At 37.0% G+C, this 24,058-nt stretch overlaps 1 protein-coding gene across 7 annotated transcripts in view; it reads left to right on the plus strand.

Annotated features, from left to right (window-relative positions):
* Positions 1–24,058, plus strand: part of LOC113656439 (band 4.1-like protein 1) — a 97,592-nt gene that overhangs the window by 57,842 nt on the left and 15,692 nt on the right. For 6 of the 7 annotated variants that reach the window (XM_047808012.1, XM_047808003.1, XM_047808001.1 and 3 more), the window contains exons 4-14: positions 5,063–5,167; positions 7,673–7,715; positions 8,288–8,363; positions 9,484–9,702; positions 11,143–11,230; positions 12,952–13,104; positions 14,028–14,125; positions 15,975–16,150; positions 17,522–17,688; positions 20,088–20,123; positions 20,738–20,887. In XM_047808012.1, coding sequence (XP_047663968.1) covers positions 5,063–5,167; positions 7,673–7,715; positions 8,288–8,363; positions 9,484–9,702; positions 11,143–11,230; positions 12,952–13,104; positions 14,028–14,125; positions 15,975–16,150; positions 17,522–17,688; positions 20,088–20,123; positions 20,738–20,887 — 1,311 coding nt within the window. The remainder of the gene's footprint in view (positions 1–5,062; positions 5,168–7,672; positions 7,716–8,287; positions 8,364–9,483; positions 9,703–11,142; positions 11,231–12,951; positions 13,105–14,027; positions 14,126–15,974; positions 16,151–17,521; positions 17,689–20,087; positions 20,124–20,737; positions 20,888–24,058) is intronic. The other variant, XM_047808007.1, reaches the window with a different exon arrangement.

Genomic DNA, 24,058 nt, shown 5'->3' on the forward strand with positions numbered 1-24,058 from the left:
GAGGTCCAAACAAGAGCAGTACAATAAAAGGATTTTGCTTTACAGTGTAGCATGTTGTTCTTATGCTACAAATAATAGCGATACAGTCTGTTTATTGTAAGTTTTTTCCCTCGCTGTGGTTGTCTGTCTCTCTGGCAAGGAGTCAAGTCCACAGAAAATCTCCACAGCTGTGAACAAACAAACCCTCTTTAGTAAGGATTTGCAGTAAATCTTATTATCTTTAACATTTTTAAAGCTCGATTTACATTGCCCATATAAACATTTATCTGCATAACCTGTGTGCTAAACTAGCTAGCTAACTAACTTGCTAATGTTCGACATGTAGCAAGAAAAGAAAAGAAGTTAAGACAAAATAATTAAAACGTAAAAAATAACACAAGTCAGGGTTTAAATACTAAAATCTCACTCAAATGGGACTCAACTATCAGTCAGTCACTAGCCGGCTAGGTAAATTAGCTAGTATTAGTGTTCATAGTTAATGCTAATTTTGAAATAACACAAATGTCAGTAATCATAGATCCGGTTTGATCATTTCTTGTGAATAATGTGAATATCGATGACATTATATTTCAATAAAATAGCAAGGTGATGAGCTTTATCTTTAAAATTTACCTCAGACTTGTTCTCAAGTGAACAACAGTGAAATAAATCTGAATTTTTTAAGCTTCCAACAAACATTATGGTTTAACTGTCAATGTGCACATTAAAAAAGAAAATCAACAAGAGTACTGCATAAAATATATAAAAAATAAAAGAAAATAATAATACAACCTATTAATAGGGGACGAAATCAAGTGCTGTTATTTGATCAGACAACAAAAGGAGCACATTGTGGTTTATTAGAAATTAAATTTATTATTGGGTTTCAGTTTTGCATAGAAGTGCAAATAAGGATTTTCCTTTGCAGCAAACTTTGTATGAAATTCATAAAGTTGATAAAAAGACCCGATAAAAATGCGATATGATTATTGTCCTGCGTAATCAGTTACTGCCTCATGGACGTTATACAGCACGCGGGTGGAGATCCAGGCGAGCGTGGATGCTTAGACGACAAGCCTCCGTCCCTGACATTTGCAGAATGTCATTATCTCTATTCATTCATGCAGAAGAATCAGGGAATGCTGCTGTAGCTGCTCTTTAAACATGTATGAATAAAAAAAGCCTATAGTGCTCGTGTGGTGCCGATATATTTTTCCGTAAGCCACATTTTTCCATTTGGCCTGATTGTGTGTTTGTGAAGTGTGACATTTAAAATCCAAAACTTATATCTGTCAAGAAGTCTTATAGCTCCAATATAAAGGCCAAGTGCTATTTTCCTGAGTTCAACAGCTTCACGTTTACTCAACACTGATGTCAAACAGGCAGGACAAACAACTCATAAATGAAAGGCAGATTTTTACTGCGCAAATCTGATTGGTCAGAAGGTGCTAATTCATTTTGTTTAACAACATTTTAATAGAAACAGCTTACAACTGGACGTATATGGTGGACAGTGCAAAAAACAACAACTCCAGTGTCAGTGCTTTCCAACAGGACTGAGGAATTTATAATGTCTCATAAATCATTCCAAAACATTACATTTTAACATGAATTAATAATGTGCAACATTAATTATGAACCCATTCATTATTGTTAATAAACACCTTCAAATTTTAGCTGGTCATAAACAACACTTTGTTTTTTAAAGATAAAAATGGTTAGCTTTAGTAAAACTGCTGTGGTGTAACAGGACAAACACACAATGAGACACAAGGCTTTGTGATTATTATCTTGTAACATGATGCAAACAAGTGTTTTATTCCTTATAAAGGTGTCAGTTGTCACGCTTGTACTGTATCTGCACCTCCTACTCACTGCTGTGCCTGATAGACAAAGCTACTGTGTAACATCACTTAGTTTTTAACTTACATGGGTGAACATTTTAATCTGTACAGACTGGAGTTCAATGTCTGTTGCTTATAGTTTAACTGCGGAGAATTAGGGGGTGGGTGGTGTGTTAATGTGCTCTATCTATCTATCTATCTATCTATCTATCTATCTATCTATCTATCTATCTATCTATCTATCTATCTATCTATCTATCTATCTATCTATCTATCTATCTATCTATCTATCTATCTATCTATCTATCTATCTATCTATCTATCTATCTATCTAATGTCTTTCTGCCTGCCTGCCTGCCTGCCCGCCATCCTGTCTGCCTGCCTACAATATCTATCTATCTATCTATCTATCTATCTATCTATCTATCTATCTATCTATCTATCTATCTATCTATCTATCTATCTATCTATCTATCTATCTATCTATCTAATGTCTTTCTGCCTGCCTGCCTGCCTGCCCGCCATCCTGTCTGCCTGCCTACAATATCTATCTATCTATCTATCTATCTATCTATCTATCTATCTATCTATCTATCTATCTATCTATCTATCTATCTATCTGTCTGTCTGTCTGTCTGTCTGTCTGTCTGTCTGTCTATCTATCTGTCTGTCTGTCTGTCTGTCTGTCTGTCTGTCTGTCTGTCTATCTGATCTATCTATCTATCTGATCTATTAGTACATAGAAAGGTCAAAGTTTAAAAAAAAGTCTAGTGAATTTTATTCAGATTCAAAACCGTTCAACTAGTTTGCACAAGTGAGTTAATTATGTTTATGTAGCTTTATGATCCATAAAGAAGACTTAAAACACACAATCTTTGTTCTTCTGGCTTGTCTGTGTTTGTCACTTTACCTTTTAACTTTTTAAATGTATAATTAGTGCTAACCATGTAGCATCAGCACCGATATGATTAATAGGATTATAACCAGGAAAGATGTTTTGTTATCTGATGCACTGGACTGTAATGTGTGGATCTGGTGTTTCTGAACCCTTCCCACCACTCACAACCACAGCATCTTTGCTAAACCCTGTTATTCCTGCCACAAACTGATCTGTGCTATTACCATCATGTGCGTTGGATCAGCTTGGCCTCTCTGTGTCATTAATGATAGGGTTAGATATAAAACGTGCCATGTGTAAGCCTCCTAGTGGATAATGACAGTCTGGGTGAAGCTGAGCCGTACTTTGTGTCAACTTTCGCTTTAGATAGAAGACGATCCCTTAGAAAATAAACCGCTTGGCTTCCTCATCTTCTGTTAGACTGAATTGGGCGGAGACAGAAAACGTGTTATAACGGTTATATTAATGTAGATTTAACATGTATACGTTCTTTCATTCTTTATTAGGCTAATCAGGCTAATCGCTAGCTAGCGAACTGTCGATTAGCGTCGATGAGAATTTCGACCACGCACTGAGCAAAACAGAAAAACTTCTAATGGAAGATTAAGTTCGGTCATTGAATTCTGTCAATAATAGTTTATCAAACAATTAAATACTTAAATGAGCTTTTTTAGTCAATGCTTTGCCTATAGAAGGCTTTAAATCTGTGTACCTTTACCTTTCAGAAAGCTTTTTTCTTTAATTTAGAGAAAATAAATAAATAAATAAAATAAACACAAATAAATAAAACAGCATTAAGGGCAGCTTTGACAAGATAACTAATGTCACACTCATCTTAACATCTTATTATTGGTTTTATAATGATAAAAATAATAAAAAATGATTCACATTGTATTTAAGGATTCGGAGATTAGAACTGAGAAGATTTTAACAGCTGACTTTAATTATTTGGTTGATATAGTTTTTTTTCTCAGTCCAGGAAAACATATTAAAAAGATTAGGCATGTTCTGGGGGTGGGAGGGATTCCCCTGTCAATCACAGTGACACTAACCAATCACAGACATCTTCGATGTCGTGTATGCGGAAGAAGGTCGAAGGTGTTTTCCTCAGAGTGTGTCAAGCTGTTCTGTGATGTAACATGAGCAGCAGCTATAAAACAAGATGCCTTTACCTCCGTTCACGTGTTTCAGAATAATCGGTGTATACAAAGTGTACCTAAAGAAAAGTACTAGATCGTTTATAAACGTTTGAATTTCATGACATGCCACTTAATATTTCCTCTCTATCGGAGAAATAAGATAAGATAAGATTTCATTTCCAAATAAAGATGGCTGATGTCTATAGGCAAAGATTAAGCAGGATTAGGAGAAGGATCTTTTCCTCTTTCATGTAGTAAAAAAAAGAGGAAAACTTCTTTCAGAGCGTTTAAGCAGCAACACCCTTCGTCTGTTTCCATGACAATAACTGATGTCACTATGAAGCAGAAGCATGTAAGACTCTAAAAGGGAAGCTGTGTGTGTGTGTGTGTGTGTGTGTGTGTGTGTGTGTGTGTGTGTGTGTGTGTGTGTGTGTGTGTGTGTGTGTGTGTGTGTGTGTTTATCTTTGTGCCAGATAGTAGTACTCCAGTGTGTGTCAATTCCCCTAGAGGATAAGAAGAGAGAGCTGAGTGCTGATTAAAGCTACAGTCACAGTGTTTATATAGTTATATATTACAGTATGTAGAAAAAATATAACAACATTTTAAAAAATGGCATTTACATTTAATCATTTAGTACAAACAACAGTCGAAGCCTGGCGAAACAGAACATCTATTGAATCTGTCCTGATTCAAAACCTGAAAAGACCAAACAGTCATTTAGTTTGCACAAGTGAATGAATTATGTTTTTTCAAAGTTAGCGTACAAAAAAAAACACAAATCGTAAAATCTTTCTAAGCCAATTTTTCAATAAAAATAAAAACCCCAAAACCCAGGAAGGATAAAAAGAAAATTAAATAAATAAATAATGCACATGTTTTTTAAAAATAAAAAATAAAATATGTTTTATTCATGAAAGTGATTTTTGTTATTGGAACAATAAGCCATTTTTCCTGTTGTTCATGTGGAAATCTAATTATCCATTTTTATTAAAAATCATTTTTAAAGGGCGGCAATAATTTTGGACCAATCATTTATGTCAGTTTTTCAACTTTTTTTTTTTTTTAATGTATTTACATATTTTCTGCACATCATTCTGTCTCACCAGCTCTTCCACATCTTTACACACCACACACAAGCCGTATTTGTATCTGCTGGACTTTATCTCATCTGATTTGCTCTTATCTGTTCTTCTAATGTACAGAAGCACTGCAAGGGTCAGGCGCTGCTGGACATGGTGTGTGACCATCTCAACCTGCTTGAGAAGGACTACTTTGGCTTGACCTTCACCGACTCAGACAGCCAAAAGGTCAGAACGGCTTTCATAAGGACAAACGTGGTCAGGATATACTGTAACTGAAGAAAATCCATTCCCAGGAATGAACGAATGTCTTAAATGCGTGCGAATAGAAAGCGTATACAGTAATACGAGGAACACAGGATTCTTTCAAACTTCCTGGTCAGGGTTGTCGTGGATTAATTGAACTTTATTTAGAAATAGAGCTAACTACATTACAAAAATAATCAGTCTGAAGGTTAACACAGATACTTGAAGCATCAAACCGATCCAGATGCTAACATTGTGTTACAATGCTAACATCCAAAGAATAAACTTCAGTAAGTGATTTGAAAGTCAACATCCGAGGAAACGACGCGGTGGAACAAACAGACCCCCTGTAGGAAAAAACAAAGCTTGGTGCATGTAAAAGACTTGTTTATTCACTGTGGGATGGTGAGAGTCGAGTCTGGAGGGAAAAGCAAATCGTTCGTAAGAGAAGCAATTTTGGGGTAATTATGCTTTTGGCTGTGTTGCAGCCAGCTGTTGTGTAGAGGATTTTTTCTGGTTGAGGATTAAGGCTTTTTTTTTTAGCTCAACTAAATCTTCTGTGAAGGTTCAGTCACTGGTGCAATGAGTCCATTAATGTATAAAAACACACATGAACCCGCTTGTTGGCATTTTCTGTAAAAAACAATATCTACAGTACAGTGTCCATGCAACAAGCTTGAATTAACTGGATTAAAACAACATCAACAACAACAACTACTCTTTATAAAAAATATGGTGCATGCTGCTTCAGTCTTTAAGTTTTTACTTACCGATTTAATTAAAAATGACTACATTTCACACACTTTTTAAGTTGTTTCACAAGTCTTTCTCTAACTAAATATATTGCCATGTAGTGGATCATTCCGGTTTATTTCAGGCCTCTAGCTACATTTTTTTCTGGCCCAGATATTGACCAATTCTTTTTGCTGGGTTCTGTCCTTTTACATTAAAAGATTCATTCACAGTGAATGTGTATTTTTTTTTTAAAGATTGGCTGTTTTTATTTATCTGATTTACAGAAAATAAAAAATGTAAGAAAATTGCTAACTGTTCCATTAACAGAATATTTCTGTTGAAAACATTTGTTTAATATTGTAATGGAGTGATTCAAAGACAGTTTGAATAATTAACCTGAAAGTCATTTATCAAAAAAAGTAAAACATTTCAACGTATATTAGCTTGAGTTCTTGTAAAAGACTCGAACAGCCAAATGCCATATGGAAGATTTAAGCCATCCAGTTTAGCTAACTACAATCACTGATTGGCAAAATCAACCTAGATAGAAAGGTTAATGAAGGTGAGGATCTTCGTGGCATTGAAAAAAACATGTGCACTAGATGCTGTTTACAGCTTACATCCTGAATATTGCTCCGAGGCAAACACATTTGCGTTTATTTCTTCTGAAATCTAATTTAGTCCCGAGAAGAGCTGTGCCGAGCTCTGAAACTAGGATAATGCAAGCGGACAAATCCAATCCAATGGATTTGTGTGTCTTGTACACTCTGTCTTACTTGAAATGCATATTGGCTTTTTAAGTTAAATCGGGATTTGTTTGAATTGAAGACGAAACTCTTTATGTAGACCAGCTTTTACTTTGTTGGTGAAAAAGGCGTGAAAGTGTGAAGGAATTCTGATACTACAGGAACTCAATCAGTTGAACTAGAGGTCTTCTCGGGTCTAAAGAAATGTACCCTACCCAAAGTGACTCGAATCACTTTTTACCCGAAACAGACGTGCGTATTTTTTTTTTTAAGTAAGACCCGAGCCGAGACAAACCCGAAAAAATTTGATCCGAGTCAGACCCGACCCATTGGCAATTTTTTTAACACGAATGGACCCGAATGTTGCAAAACTCTACACTAAAGTGACCGCTACAGCCTGGATTCAAAATTGATTGACAGGTCTGTTTCAACGAAAATTAGCTTACCGCCAGCCACACATCGCCAGCCACATGTCGCAAGCGGTCTTGGTAGACAGAGTAGAGGTTGGAAAAGGACTTGAGTCGATGCACACATGCGATATACAGTAGTTCGGGTCTTACCGGAGACCCGATGACGATATTATTATACCCGACCCGTGTCCGAGGCACACATGAAACTTTTAGACCCGAACCCGCTCGGGTCTCGGGTCGGACCTCGTGTTTTTCGGATATAAGTGGACCCTCTAAGCTGAACACCTGTGATCTGTTCAAAGTGGAAAAAAGAATCAGCTAAAGATTAAATTTCCTGCTTGGGATTAAAAAAATGTAAACTAGATGCTAAGATTTTGTGTACAGACCTGGTCGCTGGATCACCCGGTGCACCAGAGGAACGTGCTGCTTTCCTTTGATTAAACATACGGACAGGCGTCGAACTGGAAACTACGCAATTAGTGAGAGATCGTAAGGGAAACAAAGGCAGTGTTGTGTAAATTTGCCATGTGTCAGATGAAAAAAAATAAAAATAAATAAAAAAAAACTGGGTTAAATGTTTGTGGTTTGTCTTGCAGAATTGGCTGGACCCCTCCAAGGAGATCAAGAAGCAAATGAGAAGTACGTCTTTATTTTGTCACATGTACATTACAGCACAGTGAAATTCTTTCTTCACATCTCCTAACTTTGGAGGTTGGGGTCAGAGCACAGAGTCAGCCATGATGCAGCAGCACTGGAGCAGAGAGGGTTTAAGGGCCTTACTCAAGGGCCCAACAGTGGCAGCTTGGCCGTGCTGGGGCTTAAACCCTGATCAACAACCCAGAGCATTAACCACTCGAGGCACCACTTCACCATTGCATTCTTTCTAATCATTGCTAAGCAAAAAGAAACATAAAAACATGTTACCTGTAAATATCAAATGAACCCTAAAAGAATTAACGAATAAATAAAAATCAGAAGAAGTCATGTGAGGTTAGCTGATGTTAGCCAGCTAGATAGTAAGTCTACGTCTTCTTTATACTCAAAGACACAGCTTCTTTTTGACTGTGATATGCATACTGATTCTTTCAGAAAAGGAATAAACAGTAACCAGAGCATATAAACACACACCTATTCTCTCTGACCTTAACCTTTATGAGGTGACAAGGCCAGGTTACATGCTTGGATAATGTAATATGTCTTTGTGTCCTCAGCTTCTCCTTGGCATTTTTCCTTCGCCGTTAAATTTTATCCTCCAGATCCTTCTCAGCTCATGGAGGACATCACCAGGTAAGAGCAGGATGCTGCACTTATTCTTCAGATCGCATTATCATTAAACCATTATCCAGACCTTATCCAGGGCAACTTGCATTTTATCTTATTTTACAACTGAACAATTTGGGGTTAAAGGACTTACTCAGGGGCCCAACAGTGACATCAGGCCCAACAGTGGACCTCGGATTCAAACTCACAAGCTTCTATTTGGCAATCCAACACCTTAACCACTAGGCTACCACATACCCATTATCATTGCATGAGTTGTATTTGTTATTATAAGCTTTAGAGGTTAAAGGGGCAGTTTGTAATTTTTTTTTTTGTCAAAGTCTTCCTAGACCTGCATTAATCAAATCATATTATTATCAAAGATAACATGTAGAAACAATGACTTGAAATATTACCATGTAGTGGATCATACCAGTTTATTTCAGAGCTTTGGTTAAATTTTTCTGGCCCAGATTTTGGCTAAATCTCTTAGCTGAAACAGCACTTCTGGATTCTGTCCTTTTACATTAAAAGAAAAGAAAGAAATTCACAAAGAATATGTATTTTATTTACGTATGGACGGAAGCATCATTTCTGTTTTTATTTATTTTATTTGCAGAAATAAAAAATGACAGAAAATTAGAAATTGCTTATTTGTTAAATGATTAGTTAAATGATGTTAAAATTTTAATGAATATTCAGCTTTAATTTTTGAAAGAGTTTTATACCGATATACAGATATACTGATATCATTGTAGTCTTTAAAGCTAAAAAAAAAACCCTTTCCTAAGCTAAAGAATAAGCGGGTGAACCTACTGTACAGTATGTGGAACATTTAGCTGGATAGCTAGGTAGCTATCATGAGAGCTGAGATAGAAATGATCATGAATTCAATTTTTTTTTTTTTTTTTACAAATATTTTACTTGTCTATCACATTTTATTCAATGTTCCGTTCACGCATTAGCATCAGTTTAAATTAATTAAAAATTCTGGAGTCTGAAACTAGTCTATCAGATGTTAGCCTAATAAAGCCTTCCAGAGAAATGACAACGACACATAAGTCTTGTTGCTCTCCATTTCTACTCTGCACACTGACTGAAAACTTTCTCCTGGTCTTCATTTCTGTTTCTTCCCCATCTCTCCTAGGTACTATTTGTGCCTCCAGCTGCGTGATGACATCCTGTCTGGTCGTCTTCCCTGCTCGTTCGTCACTCACGCTCTGCTGGGTTCCTACACCGTGCAGGCTGAACTCGGAGACTACGACCAGGACGAGCACGCCTCAGACTACGTCGGCGACTTCCACTTTGCTCCTAACCAGACCCGCGAGCTTGAGGACAGAGTCATGGAGCTGCATCGCACCTACAGGTGAGTGATTATCGTTTATCTGTAACCATCTATTGAATGATCAATTCCCATAATATGAACATAAACCAAATAATGTATAATGCAAAATTAGCATGTTTAAAGCACATGTGGAAGATGAACACCGCGGTTTTGTGCAGTTTATGCTAGCAATCTGGGTTTGATCCTCAATTAGGTTAAAAGTGTTTGAGAGAGAGTTTGATTTTGAATATACACAATGGAGTCACGTTGCATGTCCAAAAGACAAATTGTGCAAATGTGACATAGAACCTGCATACACATTGGTGACTTTAATGAGCTGCTGTCATGTATAATAATAAGTATAGTGATATAGTCATGGGGGCATGGTGGCTTAGTGGTTTAGTGGTTAGCAGGTTCGCCTCATACCTCCAGGGTTGGAGGTTCGATTCCCGACTCCACCTTGTGTGTGTGGAGTTTGCATGTTCTCCCCGTGCCTCGGGGGTTTCCTCCGGGTACTCCAGTTTCCTCCCCCGGTCCAAAGACATGCATGGTAGGTTGATTGGCATCTCTGGAAAATTGTCCGTAGTGTGTGAGTGTGTGAGTGAATGAGAGTGTGTGTGTGTGCCCTGTGATGGGTTGGCACTCCGTCCAGGGTGTATCTGGCCTCGATGCCCGATGATGCCTGAGATAGGCACAGGCTCCCCGTGACCCGAGAAGTTCGGATAAGCGGTAGAAGATGAATGAATGAATGATATAGTCATGAAAGTCAAATTTGTTCAAAGGCTCAGTTCAGTAACGTTAATGAAAATGTAAAAAATAAATAAAAAAAAGGTATGTGGTATAATTTGAAAGTAGGACATTTTCAGTTAAAGGCCTGAGCAACGTTTTTTGTACATTTTTAATGTGTGCTTTTCCACACTGTTTAATGAAATGATGACTCTAATGAAATGTGGCACAGAGGAGGTGGTTAATTTGATCGCAGCTTGAGGCTTTCGTCAGGCTTTCCCACAGCGCTCAAAACACTTTGCGTTGTCTTTAATATTCTGCGTTTAGATCCCAGACCTGACTGTCTGTAGTTTCACAATTTGGGTTATATAACCTCTCCCTAATGGACCTCTTACAGAACCCGTGTTTGTGCTTCTTCAGCATTATCCATTATCTTCACTCTCATAAAATACACACACATGGATGCGGACGAAATCTGCCGTTGTTGCTCAGCAGCTGTTGGCCTGGTTTGATCTGAAACCAGTTCAGGCTGTTTGTTTGATACCTGCAAAGTCAGACAGTCAATAAGCTTCACAGTCAGGGTCTCACCGATCGGCAGGTAATGTTGAAGCTCCTCAGGCAGAAGCTAAGTTCTTGGTTCTGTATTAGAACTGACTCAGACCCCCTGGCCAATTTATTTTATTCTGTTATCAGTCTAGTCGAATGGAAGTTTTCCTGCTGTTTTAATGCACGGTTCTTTTTTATCTGGTGGTTCAGGGGCATGACGCCTGCTGAGGCAGAAGTGAACTTCCTGGAGAATGCCAAGAAGCTGTCCATGTATGGGGTCGACTTACATCACGCAAAGGTACACCACAGGAGCAACTTTTGCCGTTTCTATTTTAGGTTTGATTATCCAACTCTGTTCCCGTTTTATAATACGCCACTTTAGGATCTGACAACGTTATGAGACTTTCTGGATCTCTCGAAACTCGTAAACGCGGATCTTTTTCTCTGTTTTGTTGTCTCGTCTATGTTGTGAGCTCAACTGTTGTTGTTTTTTTTTTTTTAAAAGATTTTACTGTTGTGTTTTTTGAACTAAATTAGAATCATATATCGAAATCAACCAGTTGAAATAGTGGACAGTTTCAAATATCTGGTAGTGACACTGGACAACACACTCACCTTTGCTCAGCACATTATGGACATTCAGAAAAGAGGTCATCAAAGACTGTCGGTCATTCGCAAACTCAAAGGACTTAATGTCGCTCCTCGTTTACTATTACTACTTTATCAAAGCATTATTCAGTCAATTTTACTTGTTTTTTCAGCATGCTTTCTGTTAAAAATATGGTCAAACTCACAAAGGTGTCCAATATTGCTGCAAAGGTTATAGGTCTTCCTACACCTAACCTTATAGAACTCAATAACACAGCTATCGGACGCTTTGCCATTTCAGTAGAACGGGATTCCACACATCCACTAAATGAGTATCTAGCCTCACTGCCCTCAGGGCGCAGGTACAGGGCTCTAAGGTGCAGAAGGGCCCGCTTTGGAAGAAGCCTGATTCCCTCAGTCATTAAGTATCTTGACAATAGACATCGCTGAGTGTTATTCTGAATGTTTTTGACATGTGTGTATTATGACTGTTTATGTTTATGTTGTATGTGTCGAACAAGTGCAGTGTTGTGGAAAAGAATTTCCCCTTTGGGGACAATAATGTAAAGTAAGTAAAATATATGGTTTTAGTATTAATTAAGTAAAATTGAGCAGATTTCGAATTTCAACTCATTTTTTAAATTGCAAAACTTGACTCACCTTTGCGGGGGCCACGGTGGCTTAGCGGTTAGCACGTTTGCCTCACACCTCCAGGGTTGGGGGTTCGATTCCCACCTCCACCTTGTGTGTATGGAGTTTGCATGTTCTCCCCGTGCCTCGGGGTTTCCTCCGGGTACTCTGGTTTCCTCCCCCGGTCCAAAGACATGCATGGTAGGTTGATTGGCATCTCTGTCCGTAGTGTGTGTGTGTGAGTGAATGAGAGTGTGTGTGTGTGCGCTGTGATGGGTTGGAACTCCGTCCAGGGTGTATCCTGCCTCGATGCCCGATGACGCCTGAGATAGGCACAGGCTCCCCATGACCCGAGAAGTTCAGATAAGCGATAATGAATGAATGAATGAATGAATGAATGACACCTTTACTCAGGCTTTAAGGCTTTAAAGCTTATACCGTGCGACTGGACTTGGCTTTCAGAGCTAATAACTTTGATTAGAACTAAACATTATAAGTTAAAACTTAAATCAATCTTTAAAACACGTCACTCCAATTTAAATGAGCTTTTTATAACAACAAAAGGGATCTGAATCTTCAACAAGGCAATACAGTACAAACACATATTTATACACTCATGCTTATAAGTTATTCTATCAAGATGTCAGTATCTGCACATGTGACTGTGAACAAGGCAGAAATAACACAAATGATCTGAGAGAAAAAGTACATTTAGCATGGACTAGTCCTGTCCTCAAATACATTCAGAGCTTGTTGATACTTTACTCTCATTTTTTGTGTCTTGCCGATCCTCTGAGGTAGGATTCCGAAGGGATTGAAATCATGCTGGGCGTTTGTGCCAACGGCCTGCTGATCTACCGCGACCGCCTGAGGATTAACCGCTTCGCCTGGCCCAAGATCCTGAAGATCTCATATAAAAGGAGCAACTTCTACATCAAGATTCGCCCAGGAGAGGTCTGTCTTTTTTCATCTTGATTCTGTTCTGTGCCTATCATTCATATCCATCCAGAGTGGTAAAAGTTCTCCTAGAACAACATGAACTTTGGGAAGTAATGTAAAGAAGTAAAAAAGAATAAGAATAAGAAGAAAAAGTAGATATTAAAATGGTGCAGCAAGTTCTACTCAAGCATATTTGTAGATTAGACCATAATTTAATAAGGTTTAACACTTCAGGACATGCTCCGATGTCGTATCACGCCCACATCACGTCCTTATTGATTATTTTCCCGTAACAGTATCTTCGGTTGTGTTTTATACTTTACTTGAAGGAATACGGTATATTTCTTAAAGGCATATTTCCTGATCTTAGCACCCTTTAAAATTTAAGACTATAATGACAGAAGCAAACGGCATTTCTAAGTGCTTTCTCGAGTCTCCTAGCTATTATGTGTTGCACGGTGTGGCTGATGAATGTCAATAAGACTAGAGGGAATTAGTGCACGACCTCTCTGATTTGTGAAACCCTCATGCGTCTTCTCTCGGCATGTCGGTCTTCTGAGTGACAGGCTTGTTGATGGTTTGCTGGCGGAAAAGAGCCACACACATAAAGAGCTCCTTTATTTCCCACATCACAGCTGCAGATCGGTGCATAGAAAAAGGGATGAGATGGACAAATTTAGAGTGCTGCCTGAACACCACGCTCCTGTTAAATGAGTCTGATTTGTCTCCTAGCTTAGCTCGAGAATCTCTCCTAAAGATAACGAACTAGGAGTCATTCGTTTTATTCATTTAAATCGTTTAATTGGAGTAACACGGGGGTTGCATGTGCGGTGTTTTGTTAAATTTAACAAAGTCATTTGTTATGTCGTTGGAGCTTGATAATAATTCAGTCAAGGACAGAATGAATCATCAGAAACGATCATGTCTTCTATTCACAGTATGAGCAGTTTGAGAGCACCATTGGCTTCAAGCTGAACAACCACAGAGCTGCAAAAAGACTCTGGAAAGTCTGCATCGAGCATCATACATTCTTCAGGTATACATTTACAATCTTGCTTATAGATTTAAAGCCTTCGGTGGAACGGTGGCACACCTCACGTGTTCTTTCTGAAGTTTCACACGTTCTTCTTACAGTATGTCATCTGGGTTCTCTGATTTCTTTGAGAAATCTTCTGGTCGGTGGATTAGTGACTGATTCACCAGAAACACACTTGATAGACCAGTTATTCTAACAGACCAGGATTAAATGCATACTCAAAATGAATGAATGAATAAATGAATGAATATAAGTCCCAGCCTTGCTCAGAACACATGTTCACTCAAACTTTAACCTTTTGAATGGACCTTTGGTGAATTTCCACCCAAGTCCACTTAAGTGCAGTTGATTAGGCAGGTACTGTAAGCTGCACTTTGCACTCATGCTCAGAACTCTAGTGCGATTTCAATACGAATATCTGAATAGAGGAATCGACTCACCCGTATGACTCACCGGCACAAAACATAGCTGTAGACATTCTAGACATTTTGAGTAAACAAGGCTAAAGTAATGAAACTTCTTAATAATCTTCCCAACATTTCTTTCAACTGATGTATTTTTTCTTTCTTTTTAGTTTGTGTAATTATCTGCTCTACGGAACCCAACCGATTAAAACCAAAACAAAATAATCAAGAGTCGAATCAAACTTATTAAGACTTGGATATCTGAGATGTGGTTCAGCTTGACTACTTGCTGTACTCTACCTTCCTCACTGTGTGGGCTGTTCTCCGTCTCCACTACCGTCTCTATCTTTGTACAGCTTTCCAGTCCCGAGCTCTTATTTAGTTAATACTGCTGAGATGATAAAAGCAAGACTTTTTTTTAGCAGCCATTTGTTCCAGAAGTGATGATTTGTAAAATTGTAGCTATAGATCAGGGATTCTTTTGCCCTGCTTCACTGGCTGTAAAAAAAAATGCCTCTGTGATTTTTTTTTGCGTGTACAGTCCTTCATTGGATAGTTTACCTTCAAAATGTGTATTTAATCTTGGAAATCATTTACAGTACATGATTACACCTCAGAAACAAAAAGAGTCATTAAATATGTTTTAATAGTGTGCTTCATTCAATTTTCCGGTAGAATGATAAGCAGTTTACATTTTAAAGGTTTAGCATACTGATTTCTGTGGGTCTCACACCAATGACAAGCAAAAAAGTTAATTTTTTTAGACTGTAGGAGAATGTAAATAAATAAATAAATAAATAATTCATTTATTCAATAATTTACTTGGTCTAAATCTTTTTTCTAGGCTAACATAATAATAATGATAATAATATTAAATAATAAAAATAAAAATGTTTCTCAAGGGTTCTTTAGATGGATAGGGTTCTACACATTGAACTGGTTCTATTGCTTCTTTTGGTATTGTTTTTTTAAAAAGAACAAAGTGTTCATTAAGGGTTCTGTGGTTAATGACTGAACGCTTGTCTGACTTTCTCAAGATCCCCTTTGGAGCTAGATGGAACTTTTGCTTCCTGAGTAAAATTATAATAAATAATGGCTTTATCACAACAAAAGCAACTTGTCAAAAGGGGGTTTCACAAGGGTTCTTCGTGTAGTTAAGGGTTCTAGACTCTGTAAAGTGGTTCCACTTCTGATTGTTTTGAAATATTCTGCATAGGTATTTTTGGCCAGTTTTAGGTTCTCTGAATGATCAATGGATTTTCATGTCATTTCAATGGATAAAATTTATCACAGGCTTCTGAGAACATTTAAAAGGTTTCCCCAGTAGGACCTACTGTAGATTTTTTTTCAAGCTGCGAAATTTTATGTTCGTAAACACCCATATAAAAGATACAACCTGACATAAAAATTCTTGCTACTTGCTGATTCCTGATGTTTTGTTACAGGTTAGTGTCTCCAGAACCTCCTCCTAAAGGTTTCCTCGTGATGGGCTCTAAGTTCCGGTACAGCGGGCGAACACAAGCGCAGACCAGGCAGGCCAGCTCCCTGATCGATCGTCCTGCGCCTCATTTCGAGCGCTCCACCAGTAAGAGGCATCTCCTCTCGCGCAGCCTGGATGGAGGTCTGTACTCTTCCTCTGCAATTCTTCTGTTCTGCTTTGAAAACGTTCATTCATTACAGAAATCAATTGTATTTGGGGTGAAGCTAATTTTCCAAGACGTGATTTTTCAATCCTCTTTCAAGCCATTGTTTCACCAGCAGGCAATTAGAATTCTTGAATTAAACATGAATTTGCTGCATCCCTGAGGTTCTGCAGATACAAAAAGCTCATTAAAATTTTAAGGTCACTAAGCATAATTTTTTTCACCTTGTTGTCAGTACTAGCTGGTACTTCTTTCTTTTTTTAACCTTCAGGAAAGCGGTTCTTTCTTTACTATTTCTTTTACTTTATGTGGACTTCCAGTGTCAAGCATTAAGGGGTTGACCAAGATCAGGGTCAGGACACTGTTAAAATGGGATTATGTTGTAGTATAAGCTATATCTTGTCATCTGATGATACAATGTCAAAATAAACAACTCCAATTTCAGTGACATCACTATCAGTTCAGTGTGGATAATAATTGATTAAAAAAAAAAGAAACAAGATTTTTAAATTGTTTTTAAAGAAACAAGAAATAGCAAAACAATGGACATAAATTGAGTAGACAATTACACTGAGGGTAGTAGTGACAGTCCCCTCAGTGACTTCCGATCATTTCAGATATTAATTAATATTTATATGGTAATAAAAAAAATATTTATTTATTTATTTATTTATTTGTTTGTTTGTTTAAATTAACACTTCAAATTGACCTGAAATTTCAACAAAAGTGTTCTTTGTGGTCACTTTGAATAATTCATTGTTTTAAAGGTGGTTTTGATGGGGTTCTAGGGTGGGGTTATACATTCTGTAGATCCTTTAAAGGTTAACCAAGAGAGACAATTAGGTACCTTTGGGGTGCAAGAGTATAAAGTTTGGTACTTCTATACAAAATGGTCAAAAATTACACTAAATAACTCCTTATACTTACAAAGAGGTTCCTCGGGGTATCCTGGGTTCAGTGGTTTTATTTGGGACTGAAGTGTTTTTTGTGGTTCTTCTTTGGATTTGATGGAGATTAAGGGTTTAGTGCTATTATAATTAGTTCCTACACAAACTATCACTAGAGCTCATCACTTTCCTAATGTTTCGGAAACTCATTATGCTTGAATGAACTTTTGAAGTTCTAGTATGATGCCCTAAACTGCTTCTTCAGTTCTTCCATTATTGGAATATTGAAGAATACTATGAAGAACGCTACATCACATCTATAGTGTAGGTTTTCCAGAACAACCCACATTTGGAAGCTAAGAACCCTTAAAGAACCCTTAAAGACCATCTTTTTATTTTAAACCCTGTTTTATTTGGTTATTATTAGGCTTTAGTGAAAATTGTTGACATGCTTTTGATCAGAGTTCTCCAGGCCGCTGTCTACAATGTTGGAACGTCAGGATGCTGTATCCCAGAGGAGTGAGACACAGTGTTTCTCAGGAGATGAGGATGGAGAACCTGACCTGAGTCTTGACCAGGACCAAGAAGATTCTGGTGTCACCACCCCAACCAGGAAGAAAGATATTAAGGTAAAGAGTGAAAACATGGCTGTTGTTTGAAGCACAGCTAAACAACTGAGAGGAATTTATGAGATGATGAGTCAAAGCAATTTATAAAGAAGTCAAAACAGTTTAGAAAGAATTCAAAACACTTAAACACAATAAGCTTTTTAGTGGGTAAATAAAATACAGAGAAATGAAATGAAACAAGGAAACTAATGTAACTAGTGTAACAAATGTATTAAAATTAGGATTAAATGATTAAAAGGATTGGAAATACCAACAAAAAAAAAATTTCTCATCAAAACTGCTTTTAAAATTATAAAGCAAAAACATGATTTTATTTATTTTTTGAAAAACAAAATTTTTCATGATATTATGTCCAACAAATGTCATAAGCAACTATACCATTATGCTCAAAAAGATTGTTCATTTCTAGTTTATTAATCATATCAATAAACTTTTTTTGATTGTTGTGGTGAAAAATGATTTTGCTACAAAAAATTTGCAAAACGTTTTTTTGTGTTTTGTTTTGTTTTTTTGCCCCAAAGCAATTAAATTGATGAAATTACAAACACAGGATTCTTCTTTTACACTCCTACTAGTGAAAACTCCTACTAGTGTAATTACTTTCTATGGTAGCTGTATTAATTTTCGACCCAGTCGCAAAATCACAAAATCCTGGATGGACTGATGATATGAATGATCAATGCTGTGTACTTTACTAATGAATTAATCAGAAATCAAATATCCTGTACCAATATTTATCATTAACTAGAATTTGACTTGGGTGCTTGCCTAGCTAGTTAGATTAGCTGCCGGAATTAGTGCTAATCTAACCTGGCATTGGCAAAGAAACACGCTGTTAGTTCAATATAGCCAATTAATGTTAGCAAACAGCCAAAAAATTTACCTCATCATGCTTTTCAAATCATATGGCCTGTAGCGAGGCAAAACTCTGTCATGTCTCATTAATAAGGCAGGCTAAACGAGAGAAGAAAAAAGACCTGTAAGATTTGTAACTCGTAATGAGGGTCTAAATAAAAATGAGTAAAATGAGTAACAATTAATTTTAAATAAGAGTTCATGTTTTCAGTTTATATAACCAATATAACACATAAATATAGCAATTAACCCTTTTTACCAGTACACTAGCATTGCAGTCTGCAGGCAGGATGGAAATCGACTTCTGGGATATTTTCAATTAGTATAAACAAACGAACGATTTTATAGCCACAGGTCTGATATAAAATGATTCAGGACTCGTTGGACTGTTGGCTTTCAGCCTCTGTTGATAACCTTACACAGAATTTTAGTGGATGAAGATAAAGCCTTCAAATTTTACATGCTAATGAACAAGCACTTGGGTGAGGGTGAAACATTCACTTTTTTCCACTGTCGCATTTTGGACTATGCAAGACAAATGTATTTATATCGCACAAGAAGGAAATATAAGACATACCTTATTTAGATTACAAATAATAAATAATGATCTATTGTGCAATAGGATACTGTCAGAATAAATGAATTAGTTTCTCAGACAGGTTACAATGGAGATGACAAATGATCCAGTACAATAAATTGTCGTTCCTGATAATTTTCCAGGTTAGTCTTTAGTCTTAAAATCCAATGAACTATAGGATGTCAAAGCTGCAGGCTAGCTATGCTAACACTCTAACCTATTTCGATCCCTATTTAATGACTAATGCTGTTTCTAGGTTACAACAGGAACATCCAGGAAGCACAAAAACAAAAGAATAATCCATATATTATTTGAACGTGTTCAAGAATATTTGAAGCTATTAGCAATGCGCTATTGGTGCAACACATTATGATGTCACTATGGCAACCACCAGTCAGGCTGTATGCCATCATCATGTGTTCCTGACAACGAGGAACATAATTATGTTTATTCATTAATTAATTTTTATGCCATCATGTAAATGCTGCCTAAACTGGTTCTTAGACTGGTTCTTCACAATGCCTCTCCTACACCCTGCTTAGATGATCTCTGTCTTTCTTTTGACCCCATTTTGCTGACAAAATGAGACTCTGGATGCCAAACAAGAATAAATGTCCGGTTATCAACACGTTTAATAACATTCTGTGCTGTGGACGGTTCTGTGTTATTCTGACAGAAATAATGAGCTTATGCCATTAAACATTAACATTAAAAGTTTTATCAGCAAAATGTATTCTGGACTTTTTACACATTTCCCACAATTTCTCATTAGAACGCATGGAACAGGAAGAAAGGGACCTTATTCTCTCTTTCGCTTGTTTTTGTCATCTTAACACATCCACTAAGCACATCTTGTCTTCTCTGTCCTCTATTTAATTCTACCTGTCTTTGAATGCTCTTTTCCTTTCTACTTACTGCCTCGATCTGTGTGCTTCTCTATATTCTGCTTCCACCTGGGACTTCTCAGTTGGACACGGAGTCGACTCCTCGACACAAACAGGAGGTAACTGTTAGTCCAGGGCTTTCATTGATCTGGAATTAAAATCTGTCTTATCACCAACAGATTTGTAGTATTGCAAATGCTTGCAAAACAGAGCCGATTGGCCGAAATCTATATCAGTCAAAAAGTAATAGTAGAGCTGCTAAAAAACAGAAGATGAAACCTGTGTTGCTTCCTAAGCAAGGAACATCATAAATTTGGGCTCTTGTGCGGGTCCTGATGACGCTTTGGCTGGGAGACCAAAAAAAATGATTGGTGGAAGGGGTGCCATTACTTTTTCCTCTGTTAATCAGAGCAATAGTAGACAATTACAGACATCTGTATGTTTAAATACTGCATGTGTTAAAGGGTTGTAGGCATTTTCATTGCTACTTTACTATCTTTTCTCCTCGGATAATTGACAAATATCAAGCTGTCCATTTAAATGGACATTAATTCCAGCTGTGAATCAGATAAGAAAATATAACTTCGTAGGTAATTTTTGTCATCCGCGGTCATCGGCTTGTACTTGTTTCGTTCAACCACCAGTTTTTATCTAAAACGCTCTTGCTAAAACTGACTCATCTTCACTCATATGAAGCAGTGAAAATCTTTGTCTCATCTTTCCCACTCTGTAGTTTCTGGATAAATCAGAAGACATGCTGCTGAAGCACCAGGCAAGCATCAATGAGCTGAAGCGAGCCTTGAGGGAACCCAACAGTAAGCTTATTAACCGGGAAAAGCGACTCTCAGCGACCTCACCGGGTGACACGCCCGAGAAAAAGGCTGTGAGTATGAGGATAATGTTAGGGTTGAATAGTGGAGCTAAAAGCCTGGATCGCTCATGTGTCCTTCGTTTTTTTTTTTTTTTCTTTTTTTTTTTTTTACAGCACTTACTGGTTTGATTTTTAAAGTCCAGCAATAAAACGAGTTTGTCTATATGATGAAGTGCATGTTTTTTTTTTTTTTTTTTTTTTATTATGTAATGCACAATTGTATTTTCATTTTAATCAAGAAAAACTTCTATTTATTTATTTGTTTGTTTGTTTAATTTACATGCTTTCTTATGAATCTGTTTTCCAAAAATTCAAACCTTTTTGGTCAAGGTGCTTTATTGCATTTTGGGATTTTGAGTCATTTTTCTTTGATCGTTGCCGACGGCATGTTCTGCTTTTCCTTTTTCCCCCCCGTCATATTATTTTATGTCCAACCAGCCCTGAAAGCCTTGGACTTGTTTTTCTCCTGAGAAAATTGTACCAGACTTCTATTAAAGGAATACTCCAATGATAAACTCCAACAAACAACAACAACAAACGTCATGATTGAGCTTTCAGTGCTCTATTTAAATGGCTGTAGGGTGTTTCTTTATTTATTTTTTTTAATAAATGCTTGCTTTTAGAGTTTGAAATGACAAAATAATATTTTCCCATAGATTTATGTTAGGCATGTTCAGTTCAGGGAAAACATTGTAGACATCAAGCTGCTTGGATATTTTGTGAATGATTATGTCTATTTGCTTAGAAAAATGTAAAAATAAATCATTATGATATATGTTGTAACATATTGCATGTTATATCATATACTGTAACCTAGCAGCTACCTGTATTACTACACCGAAAGTTGTTCAAAGCTTCGTTATAACGAGGATTGATAATATGTACTTTGCTTCATATAATCAAGTATAAAGGTGGTATATCAAGGAAAAGTGGAAGAATGTGAATCCCCCAGGAAAAACACAGAGAATATATCTTTCCTGGTGTTGATGATGATTGGTACTGTTGATGTAGAAAGTTCCAGACAAAGCCTTTGGACATCAGTTGAGTTTGTTGCCAAAAGTGAAAACTTATTCTGCTACTTTTTGAAGAATTGTGTGTGTTGAACGGAGCAACTGACAGCAGATCGATATTATCTCCTTCAGCTATAATTTGAGAAATGGCAGTGGTTGCTTCCTTTAGAAATAGTGATGTCAAATGAAATTCTCCTGGGGTCATGGGGTAGCAGTCATAAACTGTGGTGGAGTTTTTGCCCAAGTTCTCCCAACTACAGTATGTCTGGGTTTCCTCTATGTTCTCTGGTTTCTTCCTAACGTCCACTGGTATCGCTGACTGGCAACACTAGACAGGTGGGGTGTGTGTGGTGTGTGTGCTGTGAATTAGACTAGTATCCCATCCAAGTTGTATTTCTGGATAGTCTTAGTTAGACTCAAATGTTTCCACCCTGATCAAGATGCAGCATTTACCGTAGATGAATCCATGATGCAATTTTCCAGAACGTTCTGATTGGAAGCCTTATGGAGCAAAGTTATATCTGGGATTATACTGTAGTTCATTAACTGTGCCCTAGAATTAATAGTGAATTTTAATGACAAGGTATAAAAACAGCAGCTCTGAAGCATCGTTAAGAATTTTATGAACTTGAAAGACATCACATTTTATTTGCCACTTTGGGGCAGTAAAAACATCTTACAGTTTTGTTGTTCTTGCCAAACACACTAGTTATCTGCATGTAAAAGCACAGAGCTGTAAAAAAAAAAATCCCAGATTAGTTATCAGGGCTTCACATAAAATATAATTTATAGTTCAATTTGTGGTAAATTCTGCATTTCTGCATCTGTTGTGTGGTTTGTAATCATTTTCTTTGGAAGACTTTTAGCATTCATTTCGTCCTTCACCTCTAAAATCAGGCATTTGACAAAAAAAAAACCCTGAAATTATTTGAAACACACCTAAAGTATGAATAACTCCAGTTTCTTTGTTTATATTGGAGACTTCCTTGGAGTAAAGTTTAAATATTTAACCATTAATGTCAGTAATAAACTAGATTTGTAAAGTTCGTTGTGACAAACTTTGATGTTTGAAGTATAAGCAAAGGCTGCGGCACAATCCGAAGGCCAGTCGGTACACCAATTTAAAACTTTGTTCAGAGTATCACCCTAAAGGAGCTGGCCGAGTTTGGTGTTGATAGTTTGAAAGCTTGCCGAGTTATAAACCTCTAAACTTTGAGGCCCGGTACCAGAAGTACCGGTACTCGGATCGCTTAGAAAAGTAATAGCAGCAAACTTCAGACCAGCGTCTACAACATACCCGAATGTGGTGCATGTGGATCGAAAGCCCTAGGAGGAGTTACTCTTGATAAATGTTTGTCTAAGCTTAAATAGGAAAATAGAATGTTGGCTTCTACAAAGCGACATAATAATACTTTAAAATAGTCATATAGTGGATATTGATACCGATGAACTCTTTAGGATTTCTTTTTCCTGATTTAAGTGTCTAAAATGGAGCCAGTCTTGATTACCTACATTCATTTATTCCCAACTTGAAGTTTAGTCAATTGTTGATGGACATTAGAAAGACATTTCATAATCAGTTTTGCATTTTACATGGATAAATTAGAAATATAAATTAGATTGCATCATACGTTCTAAAGACATATCACATTGTCACATTGATTAGCTGGCAAGATTAGCCTCAGCCACAAGCGATTAAAAGAAAGCCCTGGGACTTGAATGGAACTGAATCTTATCGTGATCAAACTTGAGATTACATTTTCTCAGTTAAACAAGGCACTCAATTATCACCTAACTAAATAGGATTGCACCCGATCACTTGCTTTTAAAGTTATTAGCTTAAGGATATTGACTATTATCTACTGTGAGCCTCAATTTGTGTAATAAATTGTTAAACTTGTTCTGGAAGTCACAAAGATCTTAGCACCAAAAAACTTAAACTATGTAGCACTAAAACTAATTTGTAAGTAGGTGATACTCTTAAATACAGCAGTTAGGAGCTACAAGACTTTTTCTAGATATGTACGGTCCAGATAAAGTTTTATTACACTATTTGCACAAGTCTTAACACAAATACTTACTTCTAGCGATCTTTATGCTCTCTCTAGGGTAACATTTGTCAGAAACCGTCGATCATCCTATTTTTCTAAGAGTGTATATTAATTTGGATTAG

This window comes from Tachysurus fulvidraco, chromosome 2, assembly GCF_022655615.1.
Source record: "Tachysurus fulvidraco isolate hzauxx_2018 chromosome 2, HZAU_PFXX_2.0, whole genome shotgun sequence".
NCBI lineage: Eukaryota > Metazoa > Chordata > Actinopteri > Siluriformes > Bagridae > Tachysurus > Tachysurus fulvidraco.